This window comes from Bufo gargarizans, chromosome 7 (assembly GCF_014858855.1).
Source record: "Bufo gargarizans isolate SCDJY-AF-19 chromosome 7, ASM1485885v1, whole genome shotgun sequence".
Taxonomy (NCBI): domain Eukaryota; kingdom Metazoa; phylum Chordata; class Amphibia; order Anura; family Bufonidae; genus Bufo; species Bufo gargarizans.
In genome coordinates this window covers 198,859,534-198,885,472 of record NC_058086.1, presented here as the reverse complement: position 1 = coordinate 198,885,472, position 25,939 = coordinate 198,859,534, and the positions used below count along the sequence as shown (strand labels likewise).

At 41.5% G+C, this 25,939-nt stretch overlaps 1 protein-coding gene across 5 annotated transcripts in view; it reads left to right on the top strand.

The window, feature by feature from the left end:
* Positions 1-25,939, top strand: part of MLLT3 (MLLT3 super elongation complex subunit) — a 238,592-nt gene that overhangs the window by 82,751 nt on the left and 129,902 nt on the right. For 3 of the 5 annotated variants that reach the window (XM_044300981.1, XM_044300979.1, XM_044300980.1), the window contains exons 3-4: positions 16,158-16,240; positions 21,239-21,268. In XM_044300981.1, the coding sequence (XP_044156916.1) occupies positions 16,158-16,240; positions 21,239-21,268 (113 nt within the window). The remainder of the gene's footprint in view (positions 1-16,157; positions 16,241-21,238; positions 21,269-25,939) is intronic. The other 2 variants (XM_044300983.1, XM_044300982.1) reach the window with 1 other exon arrangement.

The following is a 25,939-nucleotide window of genomic DNA, read 5'->3' as shown; positions in this document are numbered from 1 at the left end:
TAAAATAGCAATTTTTTTTAATCCCCCCCAACCCCATAAAAATTAAATAATAAAAGTTATTTAATATACTATGTGTACACTAAAATACTCCCTAAAAAAAAACTACAACTTTTTTCTGCAAGGACATAAATGGATCCAAAAATCCTTTATCCATTTGATGCATTCCTATACAGCTCTTGCATGTAGTTGTCTACACCGTGCCATCGGTGATTAGGCCAGCATTCGGTGTATTCCTTCCTATTCATTGTGACATTGAATCAAAGCATCTTTACCTTTTGTGCCTGTGGAGATGGTCAAGCCTTGAAGTGTGCTCAACTATAAAAGTCAGAGATTCAATGTCTCCATCACACAAGTGAGATAATTTATCATTATTGTGCCCCTTAGCACCCTGGCACATGATTGAATGGCACTGAATGCATTCAGTGCTCATTGAAAGCAAATAAACGCGGCCCCTCAATTAAACCATTTGTCATGCCCCGATGAATTATTGTGTTTCTGCATCACTCTGGTGGCCGTTTCTTCTTCATAAAAAATGTTGTGCTTGTAATTGAGTTTGCAATTAATCAGAATCACTTCCTACTTAGTGCATGCTGATTGCAATATACGGAGTTCAAACCGCTTCCAGCAATGCTTCCTTCCTCCATATGTTTACCATATGCTAAGGAAAACTGAACGAATTTGATAATTCATGTGTCAAAGGCGTGAGACCGCTCAGTTTATTTACTACAAAGTATATTTCTAAATTGCTAGGTCTGGAAATCAGCTAGTATTATGTATGGCTGGGTGTCTTTGCTAGTCACCTCTGCTATTGTAAATGTGATTTAGGCCTCAAGCACACGACAGTTGTTTTTCTCGGCCTCCGTTCCGTTTTTTTTTAGCGAATAGGATGGGGACCCATTCATTTCAATGGGTCAGCAAAAAAATGCTGATAGTTCATCCGTTTGTGTTCCGCGTCCGTTGTCAGTGTTTCCCTTCAGCAAAAAAAGTAGTGCATGTCCTACTTTTTTCACATTTGCGGACAAGAATAGGCTTATATTACAAGGGATCTGTGGAAAAAACGGATGCCGCATCCGTTTTTTTAGCGGACGCACAATTTGCAGATGTAAAAAACAACTGTTGTGTGCATGAGGCCTTACTCTGATCATTTTATATTTCACAGCAAAATGTATAAAGACAAAGCATTTGCTAATATTTTTACTTATTGCACATCTTTTTCAGGTAATAGACAATGGGTGAAATGTATCATCACCTTAAGGACCAGCTATTTTTTAAATATAATATGTAATATTATTAGAGATGAGCGAATTCCATATTTTGACATTTGTTCACACTTCGTTTGTTTGTAAAAGGTGAATTGCGTTATGGATTCCGTTACCACGGACCATAACGCAATTCTATGACGGAATGCATAACAGAATGCCTTTAGAGGCAGTCCGTTATTCATGCCGTCATAATAGAAGTCTATTGGCTGCAAAACGGATCCATCCTGTTTCCATTATGCGAAATTAGCTCATTTCTAAATATTAATTAATTAATATAATATAAATTATATAATTATTAATATTATTATTTAATAGTAGTAATTATAAGCTTTATATAGCTCCAACATATTCTGCAGCGCTTTATAATCAAGGGGATATAAGTAAAAACAGAGTCAACAATTAAGGCTGGTTTCACACGGGCGTTGTGGAAAAAGATGCGGGTGCGTTGCGGGAACATGCACGATTTTTCAGCGCGAGTGCAAAACATTGTGATGCGTTTTGCACGCGCGTGAAAATAAATCTGCATGTTTGGTACCCAAACCTGAACTTCTTCACAGAAGTTCAGGTTTGAGTTAGGTGTTGTGTAGATTGTAATATTGTACCTTATAACATGGTTATAAGGGAAAATAATAGCATTCTTAATACATAATGCATAGTGCAATAGGGCTGGAGGGGTTAAAAAAATAAAAATAAAAATGTAGCCCACCTTAATCCACTTGTTCGCTCAGCCCGGCTTCTCTTCTGTCTTCTTCTTTGAGGAATAGGACCTTTTGATGAAGTCACTGCGTTCATAACATGATCCATCACCATGGTGATGCATCATGTGACTGGACCATGTGATGAGCGCAGTGACGTCCGACACAGGTCCTTTTCCTACTGCACAGCAAAGATGAAGACAGAAGAGAAGCCGGGCTGCGCGATCAAGTGGATTAAGGGGAGTTATTTATTATTTTAACCCCTCCAGCCCTATTGTACTAAGCATTCTGTATTAAGAATGCTATTATTTTCCATTATAACCATGTTATAAGGGAAAATAATAATGATTGGGTCCCCATCCCGATCGTCTCCTAGCAACCGTGTGTAAAAATCGCACCGCATCCGCACTTGCTTGCGGATGCTTGTGATTTTCACGCAGCCCCATTCTCTTCTATGTAGAACATGCTGCGATTTTCATGCAACGCACAAGTGATGCGTTAAAACCAACACTCATGTGCACAGCCCCATAGAAATGAATGGGTCCGGATTCAGTGCGGGTGCAATGCATTCACCTCACGCATTGCACCCGCGGAAATCTCGCCCGTGTAAAAGGTGCCTAAAACAAGAGGAATGCTTACAAGAGCTTATAATCTGTGAGGAGATAGGCATGACACAGAAAGTAAAATTGCTTGTTTAGTACAATGGTCCGGCCATCTTAACACAATATGGGAGTAGATATAAGGCTGCATGAGCCAGTCACAAGCCAATATCTGTAGTTCTTCTGAATGCATGGGGTGTGGTGGATGCTAATAGATTAAGTTCAGGGGAGGTTGGTGGACGGAGAAGATAACCTAAAAAGATGTGTTTTAGGGGTACCTAAAACTGTGGATGTTATGAATTAACCTAAATGCTTGGGGCAGAGCATTCCAGAGAACTGGTGAAGCCCATGAGAAGTCTTGGAGACAGGAGTGAGAGGTTCGGATTATGGTGGATGTCAGTTGTAAGGCCTGTATTACACCAAGAGATTATCTGGCCAATATCTGTCTTATCAGACCAATAGTTGTGTATAATAAAAGATCTTTGTGTGGAATTGGTCATCTGACCAATGATTGGTCAGAAAATATCTTCAGATAATCTGTTGGTATAATACAGGCCTAAGTCATTGGCTGAACGGAGGGCATGGGTAGGATGTAAGACAGAAATGTAGGGGGGTGCAGCACTTTGAAGAGCTTTGTGGCTTAAAAAAGGCAGTTTAAATTGAATCCTTTACTGTAAAGGGCAACCAGTGCAATGACCTGGCACAGGGCAGAGGCATCAGAGTAGTGCTGTGTTCATGATAAATTGGGGAAAGTCTGATGGGGGTGGGGTGGCAATTAGTAATGACACTATCTATGCCAGGATGAGCTGTTCCTTTTGGATGTCAGATGAGGCATCTAATTTTCAGGTGCACTGAAGAAGCTCCTGTCCTCCTAGAAAGAGATTTACAGTTTACAGCAACTATTCCTGACTGTTTTATATGGGAGGGCTTGCTTTATTTGTCCCAGTTATCTGCTTGTTTCTTAAATCTTATTTTGGGATGACATTGTGGGGCTTTGGAAACAGTTACTACTTTTCCATAGAGTTATGGACTCAAGTTGTAGTGGTTTCAATAAAAATATTGTAAAAAAAATTATTGTACATATATATTTCTTTTTACATTGCTTTTATTTAACTTTATTGCTTAGACTGTCCTTATTTCACACGGAATAACCTGTTAAATGGGTTGTTCCTGTTATTTCTGTAATGTGGATACCTAATAAGTGTAGTTGCATTTTTTTTTTTTGCTTTTATGTTTAGTATGCACATTAAAATGTATTTTTTGTAATAACTTATTTCTTGTGAGCTCTTTTAATTAAATCTTTAATTACGTTTTTTATAAGCCCATTAAGAATTACTGTCTTACGAAATGTTGATATTTAGAATGTATTAGCGTGCTTCTGCATGCTGATGATTTATGCTTTGTGGCACAGGTTGTGGTTAGGGCAGTACTAGCATTCCCTAACAGCAGGATTACTAAACGGACATCGGCGGTCACAGGGTTAACAGTTGGGATTGGAGCTGCCTCCAATCCTTGCTGTAGAGCAAATGGCTGCTTTAAGAACTGTTAGTTAAAGTTCATTCATAGAACAGGAGTGCTCACAGAAGTGTTCTGCTCCTTCTAAATCGGCAAGGACAAAAATCAGTGAGTAGTCATTAGGGGGTTAAAGTCAGTTTTACAGGAGTCTGTCGCTGTACCTAGTAAATGAGGCTGAGCTTTAATACCAGACATGTCCCATAGACCATTGTTTCTAATCTCAGACAGGAGTTTTAAGTGGAAAACTAGTGGGCTAATTTCATAGCGGTCCCTCCTGACCAAGCATCCATCTCCCGGGTTTACAGCATATACAATGATGTCCGTGTCTGAGGTATAACCATTCGTCAGTGAAGTAGTTGGGATAGTCTACTAACATCAGAGAAAACCTCAAACAAAAAAGCTGTTTCACTATCTCATCTGAACTTTTCTAGAGTTTTGCATATTTTTTGCCCCTGCAGGTTCCTGGAGAAACAGTTCTTGGAACTGATTGTGGGAGCCCTTGAGACGTTTTATAGCCTATCCTTAGGATCAGCCACTGATGTCTGATCGTTGGAGGGCCTGACCCCATACCCCCAGTCAGCAGAACTATTCACTGAGTAGGCATGAGCTGCACTACAAGGCAGAGCCACTGCATTTTGTATGGTATGGTAAAAGTTCAGCTTTTTATTTTCGGCATGCATGCTTCTATCTGTCCTACATTTCATTGATGTTATAACATAGTTTGATTTTTTTTTTCTTCTTTAAATCTTTTTGCTAATATTATCCTGTCTTTTATAATGAAAATTCCTCTGATGCTGTACTGCAAATTCTTTCATTACTCATATCTGTAAGGCTTATTTAATGATATATATTCAAAACGGACTTTTAAAATATCATTTCTTGTCTCTGGGCCAAGAAATTCTGTTACTGCTTAGTAACGTGGCAATGTTTCCCTGGGAAATGTTTTATTTTACCTTGTCTGATGCAGTCTGCAACTAATCTCTCTTAATAATCTGTAACTCCTGCATAATCTACAGATAAATTGGAAGTGACTTGTATTTTCACTTAGACAGGAATTTTTAGCCATGATTTGTATTTTAAACTTTTGCAAGTTTCCATATACTTACTGTTTCTCAGCATATTGTTGATTATGTTGGTGCTTTGTAACTAGATTCCTATTTTTCTTATACTATTTTTTTAAACGGCTATGCAACAATATTTAGTTGCATGGCCAGTTTTGGGCCACGTCTACCAGTTGGGCGGACGGGGGCGGAGTGTGTAGGCGGCGTAAAAAGCCAGTCTTGGTTAATGTACCCCATTGACTTCAGTGGGAGTTTTTTAGACATGCTTTGTGACCTGTGCAGAGATCATTGTACAAGTTGTGACAATCGCCTATTGTGAACGAAAGATCCTGTGTTATGTAAGTCTATATAGATATTATATTTCATTGTAATCCTGCCTATGATGATAATGAGATGACTACTGAAAAGTGATATCTACAGAACAGGGATACAGAACACTGATGGTCAGCAATGATTAGGCTTGGTGACCAGAGTGAAAACTGAAGGGTTTGTTTAAATATAAATTTCATTAACAAAAATCCATTAAAACTATGTTTAATATACTCTGATTGCATATCCCCTTTAAGCCCTTCCTCATTGCAGAAGAGTTAGTTGCCACACTGGAGCAAGCAAATCACTTGACCTGTCATACTGAACTGAGATGATCAAATTCTAGCTTTCAAATGTGGAGAAAGGGGTACAGTGTTATATTCTGTAGTATTAATTTTGTAATTCAATTACTTGTAAATGTCAACTACTTCTGTGTGCCGGTCTGGACTTTAGACTGGGGTTACACGGCAACTTTGGTTGCAACCAGTGTCGTGCAGCCAAGGAATGCTATGTAGCAGAACAGCCTCAAAACGTACCGGGACTAGATGGGGTTGCAGTGCAAGTTGCTGTGACAGCGACCCCAGAATCGCAAACGAATCCAGCAATTTTTGTAATTCTGAGGCCGCTATCAGTCATGGCTATTTTCAGGTCTCACTGCGACTCCTTTCGTCCCTATTCTGTTTTGAGGCTACCTTGCTACACTGCAGTCATGACACTTGTCCTGCAGTGACTGTGAGGTGACAGTCGCAAAAAAATCCAACACTGTTCAATTTTTGGTTTCCAGTCACACGCAACTTTGCCATCATAGTCCACAAAGCAACAGATATCTTGCTTTTGACTTTAATGTGACTTGGCGGTGTTTTTACAGTCAAATCACAGCTCTAAATAGGTGCACGACAGCAAGTTGCAGACTAGTTGGGCAACTTTTCTGAGACTGCTGTCGCGTGGCATGACGCCATGTAGCCCCAGCCTTAGGCATGGCAATAATAACGTGTTCCCATATGACCTCCAAGTAGAACTTGATATTTTTAAACGGCTAGGCTGCCACAGTCAAGACCTTTTTAATAAACCACTTACAGATTTAGCATTTTTGAATGATATTGTTTTAAGTTGCTCCCTCCCCTCACTTAGTCCCTCACATCAATAAACTTAGATTTTCCCACAGGAGTTTTAATGTCTACCATGTGTGTCTGTATTTCATTCACGGAAGCCTAGAACGCCACAGATTCTTGGTTTTAATTTAATCATTTACTTCCTAATGTTTAGGCCCTTTTTCAAATAATAAAAAAATAGTGTTGGCTCAATTTCTTTGAATTACCATTTATCTAGAGGCAAATCGGTTTGCTTTGGACTTGAATGCAGTTGTGCTGGCAGCTTTATCCTTCTCACTGAATATTATCCGATGTGCTTTATTATATGACGTTGTTTAGCAATGTAATTCTCATTTGCAGTTGGGATGTTTTTTGAGTACGCAGGGAGGTCATTTATGAAAATGACTTTGCAGAGTTAGGTTATCTTAGTTCCGTCAGGTCGCACAAGGAGGCGGTTGTCACATATGTAATACAGACATTAAAATATAGCCATATTAGAAACATGTGAATTAAATTCGACTTACAGATCATTCATGATAGATCGCTTAACAGATCCTATTACTCATGTTTCAGTCGTTAAGAATAAATGTTGGAGGATAGGGAAAAAAGTGGGACCTTGGCTTACATATAGTTAGGTCCAGAAATATTTGGACAGTGACACAAGTATTGCCATTTTAGCGATTTACCAAAACACATTCAAGATGCAATTAAATGATCAATGTGGGGTTAAAGTGCAGACTCTCAGGTTTAATTTGAGGGTATTCACATCCTAATTGGAGGAACGGTTTAGGAATTACAGCTCTTTAATATGTAGCTGCCAGTTTTTCAAGGGGCCTAAGATAATTGGACAATTATCTTAAGTTATTTAATGGGCTATTCCCTAGTCAATCCATCATTAATTAAGCAGGTCTAGAGTGGATTCCAGGTGTGGCATTTGCATTTGGAAACTGTTGCTGTGAACCCACAACAAGCTGTCAAAGAAGCTCTAAATAGAAGTGAAACAGACCATCATTAGGCAAAAAATAAATAAATTTAGAAATCCATCAGAGAGATAGTGGAAATGTTAAGAGTGTTTGGTATATTCTGGTAAAATAAAGAGCCCACTGGTGAGCTCGGGAATTTTTAAAAAAGGCCTGGACATCCATAGAAAACAACATGGAAAGGAGTCTGTCATCATCCACCACTGAAGAAAAACCCCTTCACAACATCCTTCGAAGTCAAGAGCACTCTACGGGAAGTAGGCGCATCAGTATCTAAGTCTACAATAAAGAGAAGACTTCATCAGAGCAAATACAGAGGGTCCACCACAATGTACAAAGCATTAATCGGCCTCAAAAACACAAAGGCCAGATACAACTTTGCCCAAAAAACTCTAAAGAAGCTAACCTAGTTCTGGAACAGCATTCTTTGGACAGATGAAACTAAGATCAACCTGTACCACAATGATGGGAAGAAGAAAGTATGGGAAAGGCTTGGAATGGCTTATGATCCAAAGCACGCCACATTCTCTGTGAAACGTGGTGGATGCAGTGTGATGGCATGGGAATGCATGGCTTCCAATGGCACTGGGTCACTAGTGTTTATTGATGATGTGACTGAAGACAGAAGGAGCCGGATGAATTCTGAAGTGTACAGGGATATCATTTCTGCTCAGATTCAAATAATGCAGCAAGGTTGATTGGATGGTGCTTCACAGTATAGACAATGGCCCAAATCATACTGCGAAAGCAACCCAGGCAAAGAAGTAAAATATTTTGCAATGGCCGAGCCAATCACCAAATCTCAACCTGATCGAGCATGTATTTCACTTGCTTAAGGCCTCTTTCACACTTGCGTTGTCCGGATCCGGCGTGTACTCCACTTGCCGGAATTACACGCCGGATCCGGAAAAACGCAAGTGTACTGAAAGCATTTGAAGACGGATCCGTCTTCAAAATGCTTTCAGTGTTACTATGGCACCCAGGACGCTATTAAAGTCCTGGTTGCCATAGTAGTAGTGGGGAGCGGGGGAGCGGCATACTTACAGTCCGTGCGGCTCCCGGGGCGCTCCAGAATGACGTCAGAGCGCCCCATGCGCATGGATCATGTGATCCATGCGATCACGTCATCCATGCGCCTGGGGCGCCCTGACGTCACTCTGGAGCGCCCCGGGAGCCGCACGGATGGTAAGTATGCTGCTCCCCGCTCCCCACTACAGTTTACCATGGCTGCCAGGACTTTAGCGTCCCGGCAGCCATGGTAACCATTGAGAAAAAGCTAAACGTCGCATCCGGCAATGCGCCGAAACGACGTTTAGCTTAAGGCCGGATCCGGATCAATGCCTTTCAATGGGCATTCATTCCGGATCCGGCCTTGCGGCAAGTGTTCCGGATTTTTGGCCGGAGCAAAAAGCGCAGCATGCTGCGCTATTTGCTGCGGCCAAAAAACGTTCCGTTCCGGAATGGAAGACATCCTGATGCATCCTGAAGGACGGACTGTCCATTCAGAATGCATTAGGATAATCCTGATCAGTATTCTTCCGGCATAGAGCCCCGACGACGGAACTCTATGCCGGAAGACTATAACGCAGGTGTGAAAGGGCCCTAAGACAAAACTTTAAGGGGTATTCTCATCTTAATGATCACTGTTAAATCTGTTAATGATTACATAACAGTGATCATTTTTCTAAATATATTTAATTAACAAATTCCCACCCCTTAGAAGTAAATAAACATATACTTACGTGACTGTTGTTTTCCGTCTCCCCTTGGTTACGGCCACCACTCCTCTCAGGAATCGCGGTGGCTGCGCGTGCGCAGAAGTCTTCTCTTCTCTTCTCCCGGCCGGCCGCGCGCTGTACTGAACGCGCACGCTGAGGCCGTGCATGCGCTATGGTGATTTCTTCCTGGGCAGTATAGTATACTTGCCAGGAAGAAGTCACCAGGGTGCATGCGCGGCCTCGGCGTGCGCGTTCAGTACAGCGCGCGGCCTGGCCGGTAGAAGACTTCAATCAAGATGGAGCCCGCCCCCTGCTGAAACCAGGAAGTGGACAGCACGCCGGGAGCAGGTAAGTATGAAATAAAGTAAACTGAAGACCGCAGCGGTAAAGACCTGGCAAAGCATCACAAAGGAGGAAACCCAGCGTTTGATGATGTCCATGGGTTCCAGACTTCAGGTAGTCATTGCCTGCAAAGGATTCTGTATAAAGTATTAAAAATTAACATTTTATTTATGTAATGTAAATTGTCCAATTACTTTGGAGGCCGTGAAATGAGGACGCTTTGTAGAAAAATTGTTGCAGTTTCTAAACGTTTGAGGATATTTTTGTTCAACCCTTTGAATTAAACCTGAAAGTCTACACTTTAATTGCATCTCAATTGTTTCATTTTAAATCCATTGTGGTGGCATGCAGAGCCCAAATCGCGGAGATTGTGCCACTGTCCAAATATTTGTGGACTCAACTGTATATCAATTAGTCCAATGTTTCTGTTTTTCATCAGTAGCAGATGTGTGGGAGTCTGACACCCCGTAACCCCACTGATCAGCTGTTTTGTTGTAGCTCAAAAGAACGGCGAAAGAACTACATAGCTCCGTCCATTGTGTAGTGGATGGAGCCAATGACTGCAGCTCTGTTCCCATTCATTTCTACGTGCACATATGCTTTAAACTTGGCAATGTTAGACAGTAATATTTGCTACCAATGCAGATACTGGTGGCAAGATGTGGAAACTTGACTTATGTATGCTGAATGTATGCTGAAACCTATACAGCATAAAATTTGTTCTGGTACATAGAGAAGTTACAGTTTGTAATATCTGGCTGTAAATTTAAGACTGCAATGTGTAAGAGGCAGCATTCATTTGTGTGGCTTAGCAAGTGCAGACTTGAAAAGTGAAATCACCAACACCTTGCTTCAAAAGCAACATAGGATTGTTACTTGAGAAGTACTGATGGCTCATGTTATCTGGGACGACATTATGAGAAAACATCACTTTCATCCTTTCTTAATCCCTTAAGGACCCCCGCCGTACATGTAAGGCGCTGGTGAACATCTCTTTAGGACCAAAGCCGTACATGTACGGTGGGCTGATCGGGTGGGTGCAGGAGCTGCGGCTGCCCGATCAGCGACACGGACCCGGCAGTCACTGAGGACACAGATGCCGGCATATTAACCCTTTGTATGCCGCAGTCAACACTTGCCGCGGCATGCAGAGGGTTTGCGGAGGGTCCGGGTGCCCTCCATTGGGTCCCTTCCGTAGGCATCGGGGCTTGCCTTCTACAGAAGCCTGTGAGATCCAGCCCGTATGCTGAGAGCCAATGCATTACAATACTGACAGCCAATGCATCACAATACAGGATGTATTATAATACATTGCAGAGGGGATCAGACCCCAGAAGTTGGAGTCCCAGAGTGGGACAAAAATTAAAAGTAAAAAAAAAGTAATTTCCTGAAATAAAACACATATAAAATTGTGAAAATAAGAAAACCAGACATATTGGGTATTTCCGCATCTGTAACGACTGGCTCGATGAAAATATCACATGATCTACCCCCTCACCTGAACGCCATAGAAAAAAATTCAATAAAAACTGTGCTAAAACAATAATTTTTTTTACATCACAGAAAGTGTAATACCAAGCGATTAAAAAGTCATACGCACCTCAAAATAGTACCAATCCAACCATCATCTCATCCCGCAAAAAATGAGACCCTACAGTACCTAAGAAAAAGTATGGCTCTCAGAATACTACACTAAAACATGATTTTTGTTTGTTTCAAAAATGCTGTTGTGTACAACTTAAATAAAAAAAGGTATACATATTGGGTGTTGCCGCATCCGTAAGAACCTGCTGTATAAAAATATCACATGACCTAACCCCTCAGATGAACACCGTAAAAAAAAAAAAACTGTCACCTTACAAAATGGGCATTATTTTAAACTGTCTCCATGTGCACCTCTTTTCTTTGCTCCTTAATTTGGTCCTCTTTATCTTGGCAAACAGGTAAGCGCTAACTTGTGGAACATTCCCTACATCTCTGGTATTCACATAGGAGTAAAAGTGGGATTTTCACAGGGTGAAGAGATGCCGATTGTTGTGAAGGAAGCTTTCCTTCCCAACAGTCGGCTGCTCGTGCAGTGGAGGTGAAGCGCCTTTACATGACGCGATCACCTCCATAGTATGAGGATAAGTGATCACTGCTACGATCGCTTGTCCCCATACAAGATTATTGCTCCTAAGCAGCAGATTTCTATTTAGACAGCACGATCTGCTGCCCAGGAACGATGATTGAGGTGTCCGCATCTCCGATCATTTCACTCGATGAATGAGAGTTTTGTTCATTCATCGGGTATTCGGCAGCACACTTACACGAACATATTATTGGGAAGGAGCATTCATAGGAAGGTTTGTTCCCTATAATCAGCCTGAATATCAGGCTGTTTAAATCTAGCTTATCATTAACCTTTACAGCATAATTTAGATATTGCATTACTGGTGCCTCTTATTCTTATGCCTTTTTATAGTGTACTTTTTTTCCCCCACCTCCATTAATTCTTTTACGTTGAAAATAAAGACCTTCATTAAAAAAATCATTCACTACAGGATACTGTTGTTATACGTTAGATGTAGTAGAAGCGTTTTCTTTTAAACTACTTATTTTTGGTCTTTTCCATCCATTGGCTTGGCTTTTGTAAATGTGTTACTTTTCCATGCATGCTTTTAAGCGGGTGAGAGTGATGTTTGCCCTTACTCACCTTGAGTGGGTGAGAGTAATGTTTGCCCTTACTTAAGTGTAATTTCCTGCTGCCCACACATTTCATAGTGGGTTGCACACTAAGTCAATCAAATTTCTAGCAACTTCTGTTCATCTTTTCTTTTTTTTTCATTGATTTATACAAAATAGTGTCATATAAAATGGACAATGAGAATATAATGAGTATATAGAAATATCTGATGTTTAGTAATCAAGAGTGCTTAGGATAAAGAGGAACCTGCAGAACATTGAGAGGGTGTTGACCCTGGTGAAGATGACACTTTTTTCTGGTGTAATAATTCACAATACTACTGGCTGAAGTAAAAAAAAAGTTACAAAGTTATAAAAATAGGTACATGTTCAACATGGAAGTAAAATAAGTAAACTTTAATGCTCCATTTAGATAACAATCATCCCTCTGATATATTAATCTACATACTCGGCCAAAGCTATTTGTTTCCACGAAATGTGACAACTCCAAGTCTGCATAGGAAGATCCATATTTTTTTGAAAATTGGAGCCACAAGATTGGAGTTTGATGTAATGAATAGTTGGAAAGTGGAAAGGTTTAGCGTTTGGGTGAAATTATTGGTTATTGCCTACTCTTCATTTCATTAGACTTCATACTGTGTCTCTGTTGGAGCAGAGGAGCCCCCTGACCACACTGTAGTTTATTTTATAATCATTTTTCAGATTAAAAAGAAAAAGGACATCATTGGTTGAAACTGAGGGAAATCTGTGTCTGTGGTCTGTAGTTTTCTGCCATAGTCACTGGTTTTCTTTAAGTTGATGGTGGGGGGTTTCTCCTTGTAAGGCAGCTTTTGTATACAGACTTTCAGACCTCACACATTTGTTCCCCTGGCGCGCTGCAGGGAGCGTTAAGTAATAACACAGGCACTTAAGAGCGTTGATGAGCTTGTTGTTCTAATGGCTCGTCTGGTCTTACCTATAATCTGATGAGGACTGCCTGAATGTAAATGTGTCTGAGCAGCCCCACTTCCAGACATGTTCACATAGCTTGCCTCTTATCAGATAGCGGGTAATCTTTGTAAAACCCATAAATACTGTTGTATATAAACCAGGTCTTTCTGCTACATTTTGGGAAGTTTGCCAGCCCCTCAGTCTCTGTTGAATAAAACAAAGGCTTAGTGTGATAAGCCTCTGCTATATAAAATACAGCCATGCTTTGTTCCAGGTAACATGACCTTCTCTTGTCAGTCTGGAGTGGTAAAGAGAGTTCACTACATTTACAGTAGAAAGGAGGTTCACTTTCACTTAATTTTTACTTGTCTATTTGGGTAACAGCCAGTCATTCTGTATATAGAACCTTTCTGAGGTTCATGTCAAGTGCCACATGGGTTGTGCAAACACATGAAACTCCATAGGAGTAGTTCTTATCCAACAGGTTGTTCTTCTGTAGCCCTTCTACCTTCTTTACACTTGTAGCCTTTCTATAAAGTAAAGTTTTTCTAATTTAATTAGAGTTACTGTTAAGCGACTCGAAGTTAACGAAGTGGACTTCGATCCGAATTTCAGAATTTTTCGCGTTTTGTTATGAAGGCGAATTTCTTTGTGCTTCGTGGTAATGAATACATTTTTCCTCAAATGGCGTTAAAATAAAACACACACACCCACACTCGCCTCATCCACTTGATCGTGGAGAGGCCATAGCCAACATATTGATTGAAGAAAACTAAATCTCGCGCGCGTTGACGTGTGACGTCACCATGTCATCACGCTGGTCGGTTACCGTGATGTTATCGGTGATGGCGTCACTGCGTCCGCCCAGCATGGTGACGTCAGCGCGGGCGAGATTTGGCATGTTTTCTTCAATCAAGATGGCCGCGACAGCCTCTCTGAATTGAGTGTGTACGGTACTTTTTTTTTTTTTTTTTTTTTTTTTACCCCTGAAAGGCCTCAATGTGACTCTCAGATGCCACAATCAGCACTGAACGCAGCATCTGAGGGGTTCAATGACAGGGGGGCCATGCGATTGCAGTTCCCTATCATTGTGCCCGCTACATACAATGGGATACGATTCATGACAAAGTACTTCGTAATGAATCAAATTTCTTGTTGAAGTTCAGCGAAGCAGCCAAATCAAATTTTTTAAAACTTTGCTCATCACCCTGCCCAATCCAGATTTGTCACACTTATTTAAAGTGGTTGTAACACAAAAGACATATATCACCTATACACATGGTGGGTGGGAAATGCCAGATTACTGGCACCCCCATGTTTGCTAGAATGAGGTCCTAAGCCCTCGTTCCCCCTTGTTGCATGACCGGAGTAGGGAGGAATTTGAATAGATCGATGGTCACGCTCCCTTCATTGTCTATGGGCTGATAAACAGGCGAGAGCAGTGCATTAAAATCTGCATGTGTTAGAAAATCAGTGGCTATTTTTCAGCTGCGTTTAAGACCCATGGACTTACCTTTAAAGGTATGTTGCATGTTGATTTTGCTGCAGATCTGCCATTTATTTTGTGCCTTGCAAAGGGTGAAATCTGTAGGAAATTTTGCAAAATATTCCCAACATATATGGAATGCTGTGGATGTGAAAATTCCCTAAGATCAGATATTTTTTTCCTGCCACCATGAATGGTGTTTTCTAAAAGCACCTTCACTAGCATAGTTATCTACTTTGTCAATGTCAGTAGTTTTTCTGAATTGTACTGTATGTATTGGCTAATTGTTTTCAGTGGATCTGTTGAATATTATATTTCATGTGCTTTTCTTCATAATGAAGTTGTAGAAAATCACTAATGTGTATTGACCCTTTGACTTTAATGGGTCAGTGTTCTGTCTGGGTGCTGTCTGCACTGCGCTCGGACAGAAGCTGGACAGGAAAATGGTTAATCTGAGGAATTATATGTGCACACATGAATATGTATAAAATTCCTTCTGTTCCCATGGTGGTTTTGTCACTTTAGGGTACTTTCACACTAGCGTTTTTCTTTTCCGGCGCTGAGTTCCGTCCTAGGGGCTCAAATCCGGAAAAGAACTGATCAGTTTTATCCCCATGCATTCTGAATGGAGAGAAATCCGTTCAGGATGCATCAGGATGTCTTCAGTTCAGTCTTTTTGACTAATCGGGCTTTTCAGAAAACTGTAGCATGTTGTATTTTACCTCCGGCCAAAAATCCGGAACACTGACTGAACGCCGCATCTGGCCTTTTTCCCATTGACTTGCATTAATGCCGGATCCGGCGCCGTGTATTCCGTCAAACCGTATCCGGGTTTGCCTGTTAAACCCCAAAAATGTGGGGAAAAAAAAGTTAAAAACCATAAATGGCGGATCCGTTTTTTCCAATGCTTTTTTTCATTGAGATCAAAATCCTTATCAGGATTCAAATGTAATCAGTTTTCACACATTTTTCCGGATCCGGTGGGCAGTTCCGGCGACGTAATCGCACGCCGGATTCAAACAACGCTAGTGTGAAAGTAGCCTTAGTTAGTTGGCAATAGCAAAATAGATTTTCTGATCCGTGGGGTAAGGTTACAAATGCAATGACTTGCTGTGGAAACAATTATTTGGCTTTACAAGCACTTCTTTCAATAATGCTCACTAGTTTCATTGAACTTTACATTGTAGCTGTGGTCTTGTAGTTTCCTGTCTTGACATACGGTATGTTGCATCTGCAAAACCTCAGATCATCTGAAAACCTGAATGAATTATAACCCCGTGGTGAGAGGTTTAACCTGACAAGAATTTTATTATCCGAAGTCCAGTTTTGGCTGTAGTGCTGGGGATATAGTGGTTAACCGGATGCCAACTAATGATTCCAGCTCTAAATGTGGAGCCAAATACTGTGTTTAATGGAACCAAATCTAGAATTACAACCAGATTGCCAAATGTATCTCATTTTGTCTTGCATGTTTTGTGTTGCAGTGTGTAAAGATCCTCCATACAAAGTAGAAGAATCTGGTTATGCCGGTTTCATTTTGCCAATAGAAGTCTATTTCAAAAATAAGGTAGGTTTTTCCATAAATTTTACTCTAGAGCAAATATGTGCATTTTTTATGTATTAAAGTGAGCCTGCCATCAGGTTAAGTGTCGCCTGTCTCATCTGTATATTGTTTCATGTAAATAATGCAGTAATAAGTGAAATGGAAGTAAAAATGGGTGCCAAGAAGAAACGTAGAGGATTAACGGCAGATTAAGACCACCTGCTCTATATAGTCTGCCCTTATGTTATTTCCTTAAAGTTTTTCTCTTGGGATAGATATGAGTACCCCAGGCATATTTAAATTCAGTTACTGTAGATTTTCCATCCATATCCTCTGAAGGCTTATTCCCAACACCGACTACTCTTTCAGTAATATAATATTTTCTAACCCTTTTGAACCTTATTTAATATTCTAAAAGGGTTGTCCAATCGCACCTTTTTTATGTTGAAACTAAACAAGCGCCAGCACTGGGTTGCTGGGCTAATGGAAACAGCCTAGTGGGCCAGCGATCAACTGTTTCTATAACTCCCATTGTAGTGAATAGGACCTACGCAAGCAGTGTAGTAGAGCAAGCTACGCTGCTTCCATAACTCCGGGAGCACTCCAATATTCCCACAGAGTTTTAATAGAGCAGGACAGAATGGCCAATGCTCCATTGAATCCGCTTTCCCATGGGACGGCCCATTCTTGTGATAAGTGGAGGTCCCAACATTCAGAACCCCAGCAATCAGGTACTTATCACCTTTTCAGCAGTCTTCTCATTCTCATTACAAGCAGGATTGCAATCAAGGATCACACCATTACTTTTTTGGGGGGCGAGTGGTCAGATACACTCCAGGTGAGATAAGAGACCTCTTGGGTCAGTTCCAATAAAGGACGGATGCCAGCGCTAGATCGATTCTGGACAAGGAATTATGTGAGACGAGAGTAGCAAGAATATTGCCTTTCTTCCTGATGCTTAGCCCTCCAGAGATCACACATATCTACCTCTAATATCAATCTAGCCAGCGATGAGGGTGAACAAGCATCTGGAATGAACTTATCCAGAAACTTGTCCATGTACATATTAAAATCTCCCATCATTAGTATGGGGACATCAGGAAACTGGGCTGTGAACACTAGTATTTTTGTCAGAACCTCGGTGGAGTACGGTGGGGGAATGTATACTGCTACCAGGATCAACCCAAAATGAAAAATAGAGCAGTCTACACATATAAATATTCCTTTATTGTCAATGCACGTGTCTCTAGCGACAAAGGGGATATATCTATGTATTAAAATACTAACACCACGCGCATAAGTAGAATAAATAGAATGAAACTTATGCGCCATCCATGCTCGGTGTATCAGATTAGTTTTGTCAGATGTAAGATGCGTTTCAGATAGGCAAAAGATTGCCGGTTGGTATGTTTGCAGAGCATTGAAGATCGCATGGCGTTTAGAAGTCTGGCCCATTCCCCTTACATTCCAGGCAATAATCCTAAGGGTACCCATCATCAAACCAATTCCGTAAAAACTGTTGCCTGCTGCCACTCACCCCTGGGGGGCCACCATGTGGTCCGATATGAGGCACTTACTTCATACTGTGTCTAAAGTTTCACCCAACCCCCCCTCCCACATACACCAAAACACAGATTAGACATATCCCTCTACGGCAAGGGAACTGGGGTACAAAAAATACCTGAACCAGTAATGTAAGAACAGACCACCAAGACAAGCAATGTATCTGCCTCAATAGTACTGCTCTGCTATGGGCCCTGGCCTCCCTTGATATTTTAACCCGCAACAGTGCAGAACAACTTCAAACCACACAGGATAAGGATTGAAGGGGAGGCCCCGGATGACAGGACATTCCTCCACCAACCCTCCACCCCCTGCATGCAACAACATTAACTTAGCAACCATATATATTTTAGGAAATTATATATGGCCCAGCAGTCCTCAATAAATCGGACTTCCTGCCGGTACTAGTAAGGATACGCCATATTTTCAGGTGTTTCTGCGGAGATCCTAATTGCTAGCATCGGAGCAATGGGGAGGAGACTGCCCTTTTACTCAATGGGCGTTCTCCCTGGCTGTAGCGCTGTCCAATGAAAGCGCAGAGCGTCACAGCCAGGGAGAAGGTGAGTTGTTGTTTTTTTCTCTCCCTGGCTGTGATGCTCTGCGCTTTGATTGGACAGCGCTACAGCGAGAAGGAACGCCTATTGAGAAAAAGGGCAGTCTCCTCCCCACAGTGTGCCCCCCCCCAGTATTAAAAACATTAGTGGCGCAGTGGGCTCTCCCTCAAGCCCCCCCCCCCCAAGTATTAAAATCATTGGAGGCAGTGGCCACAGGGTCCCCTCCCCTTCCCATTGGTGACAGTGGCAGTTCTGATCCTGGGGCTCCGATCTGTTACCATGGCAGCCAGGATGCTAATGAAGCCCTGGCTGCCATGGTAAGCTCCCTGCTGCTGTGTGCAGCAGGGAGAGTGTGAAGTCCTATTCACCCTAATAGAGCTCTATTAGGGTGAATAGGACAGGGGATTAAAAGATCCTAGGTTCTAGCCCCTAAGGGGGGAAATCTTTATTAAATAAAAAAAAACGCCAAAATATTAAGTATCACACCCTGGCCAATCAGCTGTTTTAATTCCGCTCAGGTGCTAGATTTTACAGCTCTGACAATTTAGTTATTTATTTTACACACTTATATAGCGCTGACATATTCTGCAGCGCTTTACAGACATTAGCAACAAGCTGTCCCCAATGGGACTCACTATCTAAGTTCCCTATCAGTGTGGCTTTGGAGTGTTGGAGGAAACTGAAGTACCCACGCAAACACAGGGAGAACATACAAACTCTCTGCAGATGTTGCACTAGGACGACCAGTGCTAACCTCTGAGCCACCATTGCACAATGGATGGAGAAATTTAGTTCCAGCTCCTAAAAGGGTATTCCAGTTACATTACGTGATCCCCTATTCACAGGATGAGGATAACTATTAGATTGGTGTGGGTCCTACTTCTGGGACCCGGACGAGAACTTGGGCCCTATACCCCCTGCAGCCCCTTGAAATGAACAGAGCAGCTGTTCCAATAAATAGGGGATAACTGGAATACCCAAGTTTCTGCAGCTGATAGACTGGGTGTCTGACTCCCGAAAATCTGATAATTGATTGCTTTCCTTGACAATAGGTTATCAATAGTAAAATTCTAGAAGCCCCTTTAATAAAAAAATAAAAAGTCAAATTCTGGCGATATAACTTGTTGGCAAGCATTTGGGGGAGGAGATATAGTCTCTCTTGATCTGAGAGATGCACCATAATTAGTGCCACAACTGTTGGCATAGATTAGATTTTCTGTTCTGTGGACAGCCAGAAGATACACCAAATTCGTTAGGAGGCTTGTGCTGTTATTGGCACGTCTTGCTCCGATAGACCTTTCACTATGAGTGAGTCTGCCCCATTGTTTTTGACACGCCTCCAGAGAGCTGGCTGTACTATATCTAGTATGTTATTCATAGTAGGCTCTACAACTAGGTCTCTATGTACATATATGAAGCCAACTACCCCAGTAGTAAATTGTGTCGCCAAAATTAAAAAAATGTTTAAACGGTATGTACCATTTTAGAGCTAAAACTTGTAACTTTTTCATTGCTCGTCTACTTTGGAAATTCATGTGAAAAATTGGACATAGTCTCTACTGGAGACCTTGTTTAGGCTGGATTTATTATCTAAAATAATTAACAATTTAGAAGTGAAGACCACTGTTCCTCCTGACTCCCCAACAAATACACGATTAGTTCGGAGGTCAAGTGTGCATGCGCTGTCAGCGGGGAGAGGAGAAAACATCTGCCAGACACCTCCGGAGACAGGTCATCTCCTGTGACAATAAAAGGATCAGGCGTGTTTATATTCAAGGTGCCTGACCCTTCTGTCCCCTGACATTTGGCATCAGGGTGAAGTCAAGACACCCCCATACAAATTGGGTTAAATGCACACCATCAGGATTGCGTGCGGAAAATCCGCACCGTAGGTAATGTACATTGTATTTGAGATGCAGTTTTTTGCGTGCGTATTTTGACCTACGGTGCTTATTTTAAAATCCACAGTATGTCAATTTAAGAAAATCCGCTGCAATTCCGCACCAATTGATGCAGATTGACCGCACGGATTTCCCTGTGCAGATTTCAGTGCGTATTGTCCGTACATAAATCCTGAACGTGTGCATTTACCCTTAGATAGGGAGGTGGTCCTGCCAATATTCGTAGATTTGGCCAGCAGTCATCTTATGTGTATGGCCTCCTTATAGGCATTTGCTACATTGGATTCAGCCTAGTAGTTTCAGACAGGGGTTCCTTGGGCCCACCAGTTTAAATTATTCTCAGGGCCCAATCACCATATTATCAATGAAGTGTAATAGGTTTCGTTAGCAATTATCTGGTGGATTCTCTGCCTGTGTAAAAGGCCAATAAGCTAAATCAACCAAAACTATTTACCATGCAGAGATTGCCTGGCCAGAATACATTGTTGCACACCCTCATGTATAAAAATATTCTTAGTAAATTCACTTTACATATTTTACATATTAAGTACCAGTCACTTTATTTCACTGGTAATTCCAATTAAAACTAAAACAAGAAAATGTTAAGAAAAAATATCCCTGTGTAGCAACCACACAAGCTTCTATTTCCGTATCTGTTTTCTGCTGTCTACATTTCATTCTCATCGATTTCAAGAGGCACTGCTCCCATAATTAACATGGTGGTGCTTGACGTTTTCGCTTAAATTTTATTGAATTGATCATTGAGTTGGCTTTTAAATGCAGCAATTGATCTTTTCATTCAATGCTGTATTGCTTTGTTTAGCCAAATTGAGCTAATGCAGGCTTGGCTTAATTGGTAACATGGTGATTGGTGTTTTCAACATACTGTCATATTATTTTCACGAATAATATTCTGCGCCACGCATTATTTATGGCCGGATGAAAATGCTTCATCTGTTTTTTTTTGTCTATAGTTTGTACATATAATATTTCATTTTTTTTAGACCTGTGGAATAAGACTAGAAATCAATCAGGTGAGGAAAATAATTTATTTCTAGCTTTTTATTTTATTTTATTTTATTTTTGGGGGGCCAGAATGAGGGGAGGACACCTCTTCTTCATACAGTACCTTTGATATGTGTAGCAATAATTTGATATTATGCCTTGATTGTTAACACAGCACTGAAGTTTAAGCAATCTTTTGAGATGTCATATTTAGAGTTGTTGCGATACCAAATTTTTGATTCGATTTCGATATCATAAAAAAGTATTGCGATACTCAATACCACACGAAAAAAATAAAACACCAAAAAAGCCACGTGCATTCCGCTTTTAATAAAAAATGGCGAATCGCACAGTTTTTATAAATGTGTTTTTTTTTTCTGTTCCGGCATTTACTGCATAGATTTTTTTAAATATTTTAATAGTTTGGACTTTTTGGACCTGGCGATATGTGATATGTTTATTTATTGTTTATAGGAAATTAGGAAAGGGGGTGATTTATACTTGGTGTGTGTTGTGTTTTTATTTTTTACAGTTTATTTAATAACTATTTCCCCCTTAAGGGCTATAACCTGGGATCTTTTGATCACTTGTCCTAATAATCCTAATAGATCTCTCTTAGGGTGAATAGGACTTCACACTCTCCCTGCTGCCCTGTGCATAGTGCACACAGCAGCAGGGAGCTGACTATGGCAGCCAGGGCTTCAGTAGCGTCCTGGCTGCCATGGGAACCGACCTGAGCCCCAGGATTACATTGCTGGGGCTCCGATCATAAGCTGCCACTGCCATCAATGAGGGGGAGGTGACCCTGTAGCCACTGCCACCAATGAGAAGGGAAGGGGACCTGAGGGGTTAAGTGCTCTCCCTGTCAGAGGCAGGGTGCCTGCTATGCGATTCTGCTGCCGGCACCTGCCTCTTGTATTAAAAGTTAAAGACGACCTTTCATGAGCAGGTTGCATAGAGCGGCGCCCAGGGATCTCCCTGCACTTGCTATTCCTGGGCGCTGCTCCGTTCGCCCGCTGTGGCCCCCATTACTGTCTCCGTATGCTAATTACTACTATTGGATGAAATGGGCAGGAGACATCAGCTTCTCTACTGGGCGTTCCTTCTCCCTGGCTGTGACACTCTGTGCTGCGATTGGACAGCGCTACAGCCAGGGAGAAGGAGACGCCCAGGAGAGAAGCTGATGTCTACCCTGCCCATTGCTCCGATAGTAGTAATTAGCATACGGAGCAGGATACAGTAATGAAGACAACAGCGGGCGAACGGAGCGGTGCCCAGTAATAATAGTAAGTGCGGGGAGATCCCTGGGCGCCGCTCTATGTAGCCTGGTAACTTAAAGTCTGGAACCATTTAAAGTCCTGCTATCATTGGTGGTGCAGTGCGCACGCCCCTCTCTCCTCATTAGTGGCAGTGGCACAGGGGGAGGGAGAGAGTGCTTCCTTCTCCCCTGTGCTGCTGAGGGAACATTAGTGCGCTAACAGCAGCGCGCTCGTGTTCTGTGATACTAGACTAGATACGCAGCCCAGTATCGAAAAAATGGAAATCCCGGTAAAGTATTGATTGGGTATCGAAATTTAGATACCCACAACAACCCTAGTCATATTGATTTTTATTAAAGAAATGCATAGCATACAGTCCTTTCAGGCTACGTTCAGAGTAGCATTATGAAATCCGTCAGGCTGTTTCTACTTTCAAACTGAACTACATCGGTGCAAGCAGTAGTAGACGTAACTTGCGCTATATATATATATATATATATATATATATATATATTACACACACACACACAGTCAGGTCCATAAATATTGGGACATCAACACAATTCTAACATTTTTGGCTCTATACACCACCACAATGAAACAAACAAGATGTGCTTTAACTGCAGACTGTCAGCTTTAATTTGAGGGTATTTACATCCAAATCAGGTGAACGGTGTAGGAATAACAACAGTTTGCATATGTGCCTCCCACTTGTTAAGGGACCAAAAGTAATGGGACAGAATAATAATCATAAATCAAACTTTCACTTTTTAATACTTGGTTGCAAATCCTTTGCAGTCAATTACAGTCTGAAGTCTGGAACACATCATCACCAGGGGCTGGGTTTTATCCCTGGTGATGCTCTGCCAGGCCTCTACTGCAACTGTCTGTAGTTCCTGATTGTTCTTGGGGCATTTCCCCCTAAGTTTTGTTTTCAGCAATTGAAATGCATGCTCAATCGGATTCAGGTCAGGTGATTGACTTGGCCATTGCATAACATTCCACTTCTTTCCCTTAAAAAACTCTTTGGTTGCTTTTGCAGTATGTTTTGGGTCATTGTCCATCTGCATTGTGAAGCGCCGTCCAATGAGTTCTGAAGCATTTGGCTGAATATGAGCAGATAATATTGCCCGAAACACCTTCAGAATTCATCCTGCTGCTTTTGTCAGCAGTTACATCATAAATAAATACAAGAGAACCAGTTCCATTGGCAGCCATACATGCCCATGCCATGACACTACCACCACCATGCTTTACTGATGAGGTGGTATGCTTAGGATCATGAGCAGTTCCTTTCCTTCTCCATACTCTTCTCTTCCCATCACTCTGGTACAAGTTAATCTTGGTCTCCTCTGTCCATAGGCTGTTGTTCCAGAACTGTGAAGGCTTTTTTAGATGTCGTTTGGCAAACTCTAATCTGGCCTTCCTGTTTTTGAGACTCACCAATGGTTTACATCTTGTGGTGAACCCTCTGTATTCATTCTGGTGAAGTCTTCTTTTGATTGATGACTTTGACACACATACACCTACCTCCTGGAGAGTGTTCTTGATCTGGCCAACTGTTGTGAAGGGTGTTTTCTTCACTAGTGAAAGAATTCTTCGGTCATCCACCACAGTTGTTTTCCGTGGTCCTCTGGGTCCTTTGGTGTTGCTGAGCTCACCGATGCGTTCATTCTTTTTAAGAAAGTTCCAAACAGTTGTTTTGGCCATGCCTAATGTTTTTGCTATCTCTGATGGGTTTGTTGTGTTTTTTTCAGCCTGATGATGGCTTGCTTCACTGATAGTGACAGCTCTTTGGATCTCATCTTGAGAGTTGACAGCAACAAATTCCAAATGCAAATAGCACACTTGAAATGAACTCTGGACCTTTTATCTGCTCATTGTAATTGGGATAAAGCGGGAATAACATGGAACAGCTGAGAAGCCAATTGTCCCGTTACTTTTGGTCCCTTCACAATTGGGAGGCACATATCTAAACTGTTGTAATTCCTACATCATTCACCTGATTTGGATGTAAATACCCTCAAATTAAAGCTGACAGTCTGCAGTTAAAGCACATCTTGTTCCTTTCATTTAAAATCCATTGAGGTGGTGTATAGAGCCAAAAATGATAGAATTGTGTCAATGTCCCAATATTTATGGACCTGACTGTGTATATGTGTATAATATATATCTAACTTATAAAACACATGTTAAAATGTGTGTGTGTGTGTATGTGTGTATGTATGTATGTATATAATATAGGTTCACGTCACGTTTTTCCTATTCTTTTAACATATCCAAAAAAAAGTATACGTTAAACGGATGCCTCAGACTGATATATGAAAAAGTATACTTTTTTTTTTTTTATACCCAACTGTGTAGGATACAAAAAGCTGATGTGCTGCATCTTTTTTATTTAATTTTTTTGCAATATATACGTCAAACGGAGGCATAAAACGTGATGTGAACCCACTCTTAGACATCAATAGAATAGTGACTGACCCATTTTATAAACACAAGCACTGCTGGAATTATTTTCATTTAACTATGGGGCTCAAGACCGGCATTTGTAAACTGCACCGCCAGAGGATGCTCTTCATTTAAGAAGAGGTGCACACCTCATCGTAAAGTAAGAGCATACTCCGGCAGTCTGTGTGCCTAGATTGAAATACGAGCTCGCAAACGGAAAACGGGCATAAATTATATTAGCTTTCATCCACCCTCAACACGCCTCTTTGTTGGAAAGTGGCTAGCGTGGCAGTGAAACACCAATTGCGCATACATTTATGCACAATGCCTTTTAAAGCCACAAGTCTGGGTTTTGTAACTTTTTAGACCATAAAACTGGTATAAAGGGTTAGTTATCTCCCCTTTATGTTTCAGACATTATAATGAACCTAATGGATCGATTTCTTTCATCAGCAGGACTTCTTCACCTGTGGGGGGTTGTCCTCACCGGTGAAGAAGCACCCACCTGCCGCCAGATAGACGGGGCTCGACATTTTGCCTGACCCTGACCATTTCCTGTCTGCGCTGCTGCTCCAATTAGCAGAGCCAAGGTATGGGCTCGACTTTGGCGCCTCGACTGCGCAGGGGCCGCTATCTACAGCAGCTGGGCACTCAGCAGCTAGAGCCTTGGTAGTATGAGCGTAACCCTTGGCTGTGTCCTGTAATATTGATGGGTGTTTTCACAAAGCTCTTTCTACTGCTGCCACATGGTATCATATTTATGAACTTAGTGAACATCTTACTGTTTTTGTACCTCAGATCTAGATATTTGGGAATTTTCTGTAGCCAATAGCAGAGTAATTATGCGTCCAGTAAAATCCTGTGTGAGTAGGTGGGATCAGTTTCATACCCTTAGCATTCGGTTGCATTTGGAAACACAGGGTCAGATTTATCTAACTGGTGTAAAGTAGAACTGGCTTAGTTGCCCATTGCAACCAATCAGATTTCACC